Below are 11050 nucleotides of genomic sequence, written 5' to 3'. Positions count from 1 at the left end.
AATGAAATTCTAAAATCACAACGTCACCGTAAACACAGGTAGGTAATCTATTAGAAAAAATTACATAAACACTAGAAATCGCTATCATAAATCGATAAATATTTGATTAATATTATAACATAATAGCTGGTATTTTATGTCCTCGGAAATTACTACGTTATTATAGTTTACTATAAAACACAGAGTTATAATAAATTTCTTTTCAGACGCTTTTAACAAACTTAAATTACTGATTAAGCAAAAAAAGTTATAATCAATCAAAATTTTAATAAGTATAAATTATGACGGCGTACTTTGAAGAGACAACTGGTATTGCGGACATGGTATTGCTAGAAAACTCCGACGAAAAGATATTAATCGAAAACCTAAAGAAGCGACTACGTAAAAACATAATATACGTAAGACTAGATATATACGTATCTATGTATATATATATATATATTATACATTTATAGAAATTAAGAACTAAATAAAATGTAAGTAACTACCTATGTATTTACTATTGTGATATAACGAATAACTTATAAAAATGTAAATGTTTGACTTTATAATTTAAAACTATAGTTTGAATGTTATGATAATATATTTAGTACAATTAATTAATATAATTTTATATCTATTTATTAAAGCACCAACTCAAACTAAAACGTTTAATTATCAACATATAAATTTAAAAGTATTAATATATTATAGTATAATATTTTTGATTAAACAAATTGTAAGACATATTATCTTTTATTGATATCGTGAGCAGTATATTATAATAAATTAATGATGAATAATTTGTAAATCAAAAATTGTGGATATATTTTTTACCTATGATCTCAAAGCTATTGAAATCGTCCTATAAAATATGTTCACAGACCTGTATCGGTGAAGTTCTAATAAGTGTTAATCCGTACAAGACTCTGTCAATATACAGTGATAAATTGATGCTCAAGTATTACAACAAACACTATGTTGAAGAAATGCCACATATGTGAGTTATTAATACAGTTTATTAGTTATACTCAAATAGTTTATGGTTTAAATATAAAATAATATCTAAGTAAACTAAAAATATTTTGCTCTTTTCTATAAAAATAGGTAGATTTGGAGCATTTATATTGTTGTCATTTATATATGTTTAAATTTATATTTTATAGATTTGCAACATCCGCAAAAGTCTTTAAGTCTTTAAAGGAATACCGACGAGAACAATGCATTTTAATATCAGGTAAAAATTGCATTCATCAAACGTAAAAAAAACACACATTATACCGATAATATAGTTAATAAAGTTTACTTGTATTGGTATTTACTGGTTTAGTTATGTAATTTATTAAATAATATATATGTATAAAAAAAAATCATTGTAAAAACAAAGATTTTGTTGAAAGTTAATAAAAAAAAATCTTGTTTAGTTGTTTTGTATACAATTGAAAAGCCAATATTACTATTATTACAAATTAAAAAATAATAATAATAATGAATCAATATATTCGAAAATTAATTTTGACTAGTTAGCAGTTTACTAATAACCTACTATAATACAGTACATAGACTATATAGTATAAACGGTTTTTAATTTTATTTTTCTAATATTTTAACTGATTACTTCCAATGTGTATTTCACTCATATGTCCACAAAACCATAGTAATAATTTGTTATCACAGATTTAAAATATATAATATCAAATATTTTATTTTTAAGCCAATTTTATATATACTTGTCAATTTTTGATAATATATTATATTATCTTTAAAGTTTTTCATTTGTAAAGTTTTGAACAATCTGTTTTTTATCAAACTTTATAATGTATACCCTATGCAATACTTTGTATTTTTATTAAATTGCTTTAATTTAAAAAATAAATTTTCTACTATCGTTAGAAGAAATTTATCAACATTCAATTCATAATTTCATAAAATATTTATTAATATTTTATAAAATTGTATATAATATTAAATTTAGATGTTTCTAATCTCTGATCAAAAAACAAACGAGAATATCGTAATCTTCAATGGTTTATAATATAATATAGTACCAAAATATAATAATATATTATATATAGTTTTAGTACGTTATTAAAGTTATCATAATATTGAAGATTAGTATCTTGAATATAATTTGATAAAAATCATTTGATAATTGATTGTCTAGATAGTTTATTAATATAATTTTAAACAAAACTTTAGGAATTATAGCCATCAAACGAAAAAATTGTATTTGGATTATCAAATGGATAACTATCCATAAATTAATCAATGCAATTCTTTTTTAATTTACCTAAAATGTAGTAAAAAAACCTCTTATGTTTACTGTACAACAAAATGCAAGTAAGTACCTGTAACCTTCCATTCTAATATTTCCAACCACAGATGTATTCATCACGTTTAAGTAGGTATCAACCTTTCTCGTTCCTAGAATTACTAAAATCAATACAACCCGATACTGCTACAGTATTTATATATTTCGAAAAGTTCTGAGTTGTGACACAATTAAACGGACAGCTCCATTATCCTTGATAGCATAATTAAATATTTAAAAAAAAGAGATCTCACATTTGTTTTTCAAATAATTAAAAAATAATTTTTTAGCAAACATTCATTATACACACATTATCAATAAAATATATTATTATTAGAAATTTTATAAATATTTATCTGTAGATACTCAAACTTTAATTGCTTAATATTTTATATTTTATAAATTTATAATTTACTTTTATTTTTAATGTTATGTTTAAAGTACTATCTTGTATTGACTTTATCACTTACTTATTAAATTGAAATGTCTGGTTTTTATATCATATTCATTTAGTTTACTTGAAGCTATAATAATATGCTAATAAAAACAATATTTGAACTATGAATTTTTGACCAATAAAATATCACTACGATTATCTTTACTAAGGAATATACCAATGTAAAAAAAATTATTTAAACCAAATTACCTACACTATAATATCAAAATTACAAAAAAAAAAAACGTTTTTATAATTTTTCAATTTAATAACTTATTTTATTCTTTGTGAAAAATGTCAAAACATGCCATGAATATATTAAACATTTATTATATATTTTTAATTTTCTTAAAATATTAAATGTTGAATATACCTACTATATTATGTACCGTCTATATCATTATTAATTAGTAATTACATCAGGTTATCAGCAAAAACTGAAATCACCATTTGACAACAACCGGACCACGAATAATATCCAACCATCCAATTTAAGGCACTAATATATTTGTTTTCAATATTATTAAATTATAATAAAAATTGCTTAAACTACTTAATTAACTAGGTATCTAATAAGTTAATAATATTATACAGTATGATTACTTTGTAGGTTTTACAATAAATATTTCAGCTGGATGACTTTTAATTTTATTCGGGGTTTTGATTACCTACATAAATGATTTAATACTACACTTATTTTTAAAATTTTAAAATTTTATCCTTTTTGAGTTCGATTTTAAATACGTTAACAGCCAAAAGTTGTTCCAATTGATCTTTAATTAGACCAGGCTAAAATAAACCATCTATACAAATCGATAATGTTAAAATAAACCATGAAAATTTAATATTTGTTAAAATAAACCGGTAACATTAAATCCGTTATAAAAATAATATTGTCCAAGGCGTGTTACGTAGTTCCATGTCACATATTATACGTGACATCGGTCTAATTAAAGACCCACCCATGTCACATATATGTGACACGTGGCTGTGAACGTGTGAATTAAATTAATTTTTATTCAACTTTGACTTATAATGTTTTTTAAATTCTGAGTGGAGCAATGAATGTATTGATTTAACTATGAAATGTGTTTTTTGTATATACAATCAAATATATGATATTAAATTATAATACATGGAACATACTATATATTAACATATAAAAATAAATATAAATATATTATAAATATTGATAATTGTAAATAAAATTAATTTTTTTTAATGAAATTACGCATTAAAAGCTATTATAATAATTACTTAGAGTTGAATCTACCAATAATTATTACACACCTATATATTATTATGTTATTTTACTAAACTTAATAATGCATATATTTCTAAAATGTAGATACATGAATACAAAATTAATTTGTTATGTGCACAAATTTGATTTTACATTTCAGGTGAGTCTGGATCAGGAAAAACAGAAGCATCCAAAAAAGTTCTAGAATTTATTGCGAAGGCGACACACGGTGACCATATTGTTCAGATGATAAAAGATAAACTGCTTGTAGCAAATTTAGTTTTAGAGGCATTTGGTAATGCCAAAACTTGTAATAACGATAATTCTAGTCGGTTTGGAAAGTATATGGACGTGGAATTCAACCCCATGGCAAGTTAAAAATAATAAAAATGTTTTTATACATTAACACATTCATGGATATGTACTGCTATAATAATAGAATATAAATCGTTAAAAAAATACTCTACTGTTATAGCAGTATTATTTTAATTGGTTTCATTTATGAAATATTATGTTTTACTCTCTGACTGCAGTCTGCAACATTTGATAAAATGGGGCACTCTATCATTTATACTTCATTTTTTATAAAATATTATTATTTATAGATATTTTCAAGTAAATTTCTGAGAGTACCTATATAATATTTCTTACAAAATATTTTACTGTCCACGAACGTGTTAAGAATATGTTAACGGATATTAACATAATTATACATACATTTTATACGCAAATCGTAATAATGATAATTTTATAAACAAAAGTAGGGTATTAATATCTATTCCATTAGCCGTATACAAAAATAATAAATTGTAATGCTTAATCGTTCATACATTTATAACCATTATCAATATATACATATTATATTATATACTTACTTCATTTTTAAAAAAACTACTATTGGATTTCTTATAGGGTCAGCCAATAGGTGGTAATATTTTAAACTATCTGCTTGAAAAGTCTCGAGTTGTTAAGCAGGCTGAAAATGAAAGGAACTATCATATATTCTATCAGCTGATCAATGGAGCTGATAAATGGTTAGCCGAACTCTTAGAGATTGACAAAGACGTTGATTATTTGTACGTGAGAACAGAGAAGAATGACAGTGACGGTTTCGAAAATGAAGTTTGTCGGGCCTATTCTAAATGCATAATTTCATTTTATTTTCATTTTGGCTTTCATTTTTTTTATAGCCTATAAATAATGAAGATTCCAATAAATATAAAGAAACTTTAAATGCTCTTCAAATCCTAGAATTTAACTTGGAAGAAAAAATGGATATACTGAAAATTGTCGCTAGTATTTTACATTTGGGTAATGTTAAAGTTCTTGAACGTGACCAAATGAGCAAAATTGAAAATATAAGTGCAATCCGTATAGTGGCTGATGTAATATAACATTTTTTATTAATATAATAAATCTCAGAATAGTGGTTATTGGGAGATCATATTTGATATTTAGTTTTAAATAATATTATAATATTATAATAATTGAATTATAATATAATTATTTACCTGTATCAAATACTTGAAATGATACAATTAAATTATGAATTGTTATTATCATAATTGTTTATATTAACTAATTTTGTATATTATAATAATTTATTCAGCTGTTAGGAGTTCCGAAAAATGATTTGATATTCGCATTGACAAACAAAACAATAAGAGCCCACGGAGAAGTGATTCAGTCACGTCTGGACGTAGAAATGTCGATTTTTGCAAAAGACGCATTAGCTAAAGCCATTTACAGTAGACTGTTTGAATGGTTGGTAATGCATATAAACAAAACGCTTAAAACTACTGTTCGTAAAAACAGTAGTCGCATAAGCAAAAATAAATCAATTGGAATATTGGATATTTATGGTTTTGAAATTTTACAAATTAATGGGTAAGTGATGTATTTATATTTTACACTGCGATAATATACCCATAAAATATATTTATGTATAAATAAATAATAAATAATATTTTTTTCTTTTTTATTTAATATTATTGTTTTAACTTAATATGAGTAATGTATTCCATAAAATCACATGTATGCAAAATATTATTTATTCACAAATTACACAAAAAAATTACAAGATTATAAGTACTAATCTAGGTATCGACGTTAAATCATTATTAATTATAAATGTATAGATACAATTATTAATATTTAATTTTTATAACTGTTATATTAGAATATAATTTTTTACACATAATCATATTTCTAACTTAAAATACCTAAATAATGTTGCGTAATGTGTCATTTAGTGTTATATTTAAAACTTAAATAAAAATTCTCTAGTATAAATAATACTATAATTAAAAATTATTTCCAAACATATTAAAACTTAATTTAATTTTAGATTTGAACAGTTTTGCATCAATTATTGTAATGAAAAGTTGCAAAAGTTATTCCTCGACTTAACACTAAAGTCGGAACAACAAGAATATTTAAGCGAGGGCATCGAGTGGACTGTTGTTGAGTACTTTGACAACGGTATAATATGTGACATGATTGAAGAAAGGCACAAAGGTATGGTACCTCCTATTTACGTATATATATTTGATTTATTTTCAAATAACTAACTCCTCGTCATATTTTTCTAAGGGATCATTTCGTGTCTCGATGACGAGTCTCTTAAACAAACTGATGTGTGTAATAATTTAATTTTACTCAACGAGTTGGCGAGACGTTTCAGAGAACATGAACACTTTTCATGTTATCAAACTGTAAGTGATCCACTGATCAAGAAGACAATAATTTTACCTACAGTAAGTATAATATTAAAACATTAACTACCACAAAAATATATATATTAAAATGTTTAAATATTAAAAGGAATTCGTAATCAAACATTTTGCTGGTGCAGTGACGTACGATGCTTCCAGTTTTTTAGAGAAAAACAATGACTTTCTATTTGGAAATCTGAGCCAAATAATGTCCCGCTCAACTAACGCGATCATAAAGGTAATTCAATACATAATAATGTATACACATTCTACTATATATCTCACCAGGAAATTTTAGTCTATTTTTTCAGATTGCCAGACGCCTAACAAGAAAATACCAGAGACTACAATAAAGCAATTCAAAAATAGTTTGAATCGACTCATAAACACATTATCGTCAAAAGAGCCTTCGTACATTAGATGTATCAAACCAAATAACTACAAAGAATCCGGTAGGTATAATATTAATAATTAATCAGTGGTCCAGTCAAACATGGGGATTAAGTTCCTTTTTTGCATGAGTTTTTTTTATGATTGAATTGATTTAATAGTATAAATATTTTTAACACATATTGTAATTTATAAATATAATATTTGGTGATATTATTACAATCGTAATTAATTAAAAATCACCTCTAAAGGAACTGTTTTACTATTATGGTACTACGTCAGTTATAATATAGTTACAGTTTCAATTGCATCTTCATTATATTTAAATTGCAGACAATTTTGATGAAGAAGTGATCAGTAAACAAGTGAAGTACATGGGCTTAGTCGAGATACTCCGTATCAGGAAAGCTGGTTTTGCATACCGTGGTCAATTTGAAGTATTTTTAAATAGATATAAAAGCTTGTGCCCAGACACTTGGCCCGATTGGAAACAACGGTATAACGGGGTGGCTGTCGAGGCAGTAAAACGATTGATTGAACATTTGCAGTACACGAACGATGATTATAAAATCGGAAAGTACGTGAACAGTAGCAGCAAGTGCCAAGCATTTTTTTTTTTTATTAAAATTAATTTAAAAAAATACTTAGCGCGACTATTGAAGTTTTAGTCATTTTTTGATAACATTATTTAGCGCCGAATTATTGTAAATTCGTGACATACCAATTATTCGATATTTGTTACAGGACTAAAATAATGATAAAAAACCCACAGACGGTTTTTGAAATCGAAAACCGATTTCAGGCGTCCAAGCACACGTTGGCTACGATTATTCAATCGCTGTGGCGTGGATACGTGGCCCGTAAACGATACACGCGGACCAGGACATTGGTGATATGCTGTCAGAGGTTAGCAAGACAACGTTTGCAGTACAGGCGGTCGATGAAACTTAGAGCATTCAATGCCGTCACTCAAAAGATAGTTTTTGTCCAGAAAAACATAAGGAGACTGTTGGCCGTGCGCGCTTACAATAGAACTCGCAATGCCGGGCTGACGATTATAAAGTATTGTCATTTGTGGTAATCGTTATTCGGCGCCTATTTAAAAACAAACAACAATTTTCAGCTTTGTCAAGGGGTTCTTGTCGAGAAACGATCCGCCAAACGCGTACAACCGTCGATTTGTAGTGTACAAGCAGACGAGATATCTGATCGAGCTGTCTGAAGCGTTACCAAAAAGTCTGATTGATGACTGTTGGCCTAGTCCGCCCAATTGCTGTGTCGAAGTAAATACGAAATCAACAGTTAAAATATCGTATCATGAATTTTTGTGTATTATGAACGAAATATATTTGTTCAAAGGTATCTGCCTACTTAAAGGCCTTGCACCGTGGTTGGTTGTCAAGAATATATCGAGCAAATTTAGCTAAATGTCCAGAGACGTACGAGCGCCTAAAATTTAAACTAACTGCATCTGAAATATTCAAAGGTATAAGAATACAGTATTTTACTTGTGTTATAATAATACACACAATAATAGCATCATAAAACATCAAAGTATAATTTATTTTTTAGGAAAAAAGTCGATATACCCAGAAAGCTTAAGATTGGATTTCAATATCGATCGTGCTGGAATTATTCAAAAACTGATAAATACTAACCTGCAGAACAACGAAAATTCAAAAACTGTTTATCTTGTCAGTTTTTAAATACGAGTTATTATTTATTATTATTTTTTTTTTAATTTTTAATTTGTTTAGTATGCTTCAGAAGTCACGAAATTTGATCGCCGAGGTTATCGGCCAAGGGTTAGGATTTTGATAATAACTACAGAAAACATTTTAATTATCAAAAAATCGGATAAAAACCAAACTATCAAAGATCAACTTCCGTTGGAACACATTACGAACCTGCAGATGACTTCTGGAATGGACAACTTTTTGCTTATCAAAGTATCTGAAAAACTTGAAAAATCTAAGGTAAAGTCAATATTTCAACATACAACCATAGTACCTATTTAATAATTATAACGTTATTTCATTAATTATACTTACAATTTATTCTAAATGACAATCGGAGACGTATTTAGATTTTGATCATTTTAAATATTTGATGCCATCTCCATTTAGCCACAAATGCCCAAATTAAGTACATAAAAAAAAAACGATGGAAGTTATTTGAATACAAAAAGCTTACAAAAACTTACTTATTCAATATTCTCAACATTTGGTACATACAAGTCAAATCTTCAGATTTCTTCATAATTGCATAATATAATTGTCTAATTTAGGATTTTAGAATAATATTATATTTTTTTTTTTTAAATTTTTAAATTTTTCTATACGTTACACTACTCAGTTTATTATTATGCCCCTAATTTTAATATTCTATTGTTTTTATAATATTATAAAATCATCAGATAGGTTCTACCAAATGTTCAAGACAATTGATACAATAATAATGTACCTACATGTACCTATAATTCATTATAAACCATAACGACAATGGAAAAAAGTTTTAAAAGTAATATTGAAATAATTCACTCGGTTAGGTACTTAGTATATCTATTTGATTTTTTAATAAAATAATTTAAAAAAGGGTAAAATATAAAATAATTAGGTATAAACTATAAATAAATTAGCGCAGTTAACGAGTTGTGTCCCGATAATATAAGTGGGGTATACGAGTTGTGTCCCAAATGTTTTATAAAGTTTTACACAAGTTATGTGCTCATAAATTCAAATCGATATTTTTCACAAGAATAAAATATGTCGTTTCGTTAATTAAAATAAAAAGGTTTTTATAAATTTAAATCGAGAAATCTGTTTCAACATAATAATATAACTTTTTATACGAACTTTTTCAACTTTCGTGTAAAATATTATAATATATAACAAGTATCTTAATACAATTTTATTATTGCATTTCAATACTAGGATAATAAAACTATATTTTGTAAATAAAATAATCTTGATTTTCTTATAAATTTGCGATATGATGAAAATGCTCATGTCTCTTAATTGACGAATGGCGAAGGACGATGGTTGTAAATTGTAGAGAGTACCTTGTATAGTATATAACAGTATAATATATGCTGTCGTCCCTGAACCACTAAATAGTTTGCCGCCCGGTACAGGGGCACCGTCTTTCCCTACCCTAAATACGTCTCTGATAACAACGGAACATTGACATAATACCTATATGTTGTGTTGTTATAAACTTAGGGAGACGTTCTATTAGAAGTTCCTTACTTGGTCGAATGTGTGACGGCTCTTTCGAAACAAGCACCTGGGATAGTAGAATTCATCAATATGCAAGAGAATTCATGGTACATATTATTAGAATAAAATAAACTAAGCCTAATTTATATGCATATCATCACATAACTAAGAACAGTGTAGCGCAGAATATATTAGTATAAGTATAAATAGCAATATCTTATATCCGCATCATACTCGTAATAACTATAAATATTATAGATGATTGTTCTTTGTGAATATGGATAATGATTTTTTTTTTTTAATGTCTATAAGTACCTACGCCTAATGTATATATTTAATATATAATATTTAGCATGAAACATGACATGAAAAACTCGAAAAATCCTGGATTCATCGAATTCATACCTGTTGCCGTCTCAAAACGCAAAGGAGAAATCCGCAAAGGAAACAATGGGAATTTAACGATTACCGGTTGAACGTAACAAATGTGTTTTTAACCATCGCTGATTTCAAATAAATTAGATTCGTAACTAGCAACTGTCAAACACATCGTGGCTAATGTCAGTGTTGTATCAAAGGACAAAAGTCAATATCACAATATTTTCGCCCGACGGCATATTATAATATATTCCACATAGAAAACAAAATACACACGTAATAGTTCGCGACATAATAATATTTGCATTGTACACGTCATTATATTATAACATTTTAAAATAAACTAAAACTCAAAAATATTTCTTTCGTGAGCAGTGTTAA

General features: G+C 26.3%; 1 protein-coding gene across 1 annotated transcript; it reads left to right on the top strand.

Moving 5' to 3' along the window:
* The first annotated feature begins 281 nt into the window (after positions 1–281).
* On the top strand, positions 282–10767 carry LOC132927410 (unconventional myosin IC). The gene is made up of 19 exons (XM_060991933.1): positions 282–398; positions 864–979; positions 1146–1216; positions 4130–4338; positions 4882–5091; positions 5160–5354; positions 5579–5856; positions 6317–6486; positions 6562–6725; positions 6793–6921; positions 6982–7135; positions 7407–7650; positions 7818–8135; positions 8197–8356; positions 8433–8559; positions 8646–8767; positions 8831–9049; positions 10295–10398; positions 10644–10767. Exons 1-19 carry the CDS (start codon positions 282–284, stop codon positions 10765–10767), a joined length of 3231 nt encoding a protein of 1076 aa, XP_060847916.1.
* Positions 10768–11050: the final 283 nt, after the last annotated feature.

This window comes from Rhopalosiphum padi, chromosome 1 (assembly GCF_020882245.1).
Source record: "Rhopalosiphum padi isolate XX-2018 chromosome 1, ASM2088224v1, whole genome shotgun sequence".
In the NCBI taxonomy this organism is placed as follows: Eukaryota; Metazoa; Arthropoda; class Insecta; order Hemiptera; family Aphididae; genus Rhopalosiphum; species Rhopalosiphum padi.
This window is presented reverse-complemented; position numbering and strand designations above follow the sequence as displayed.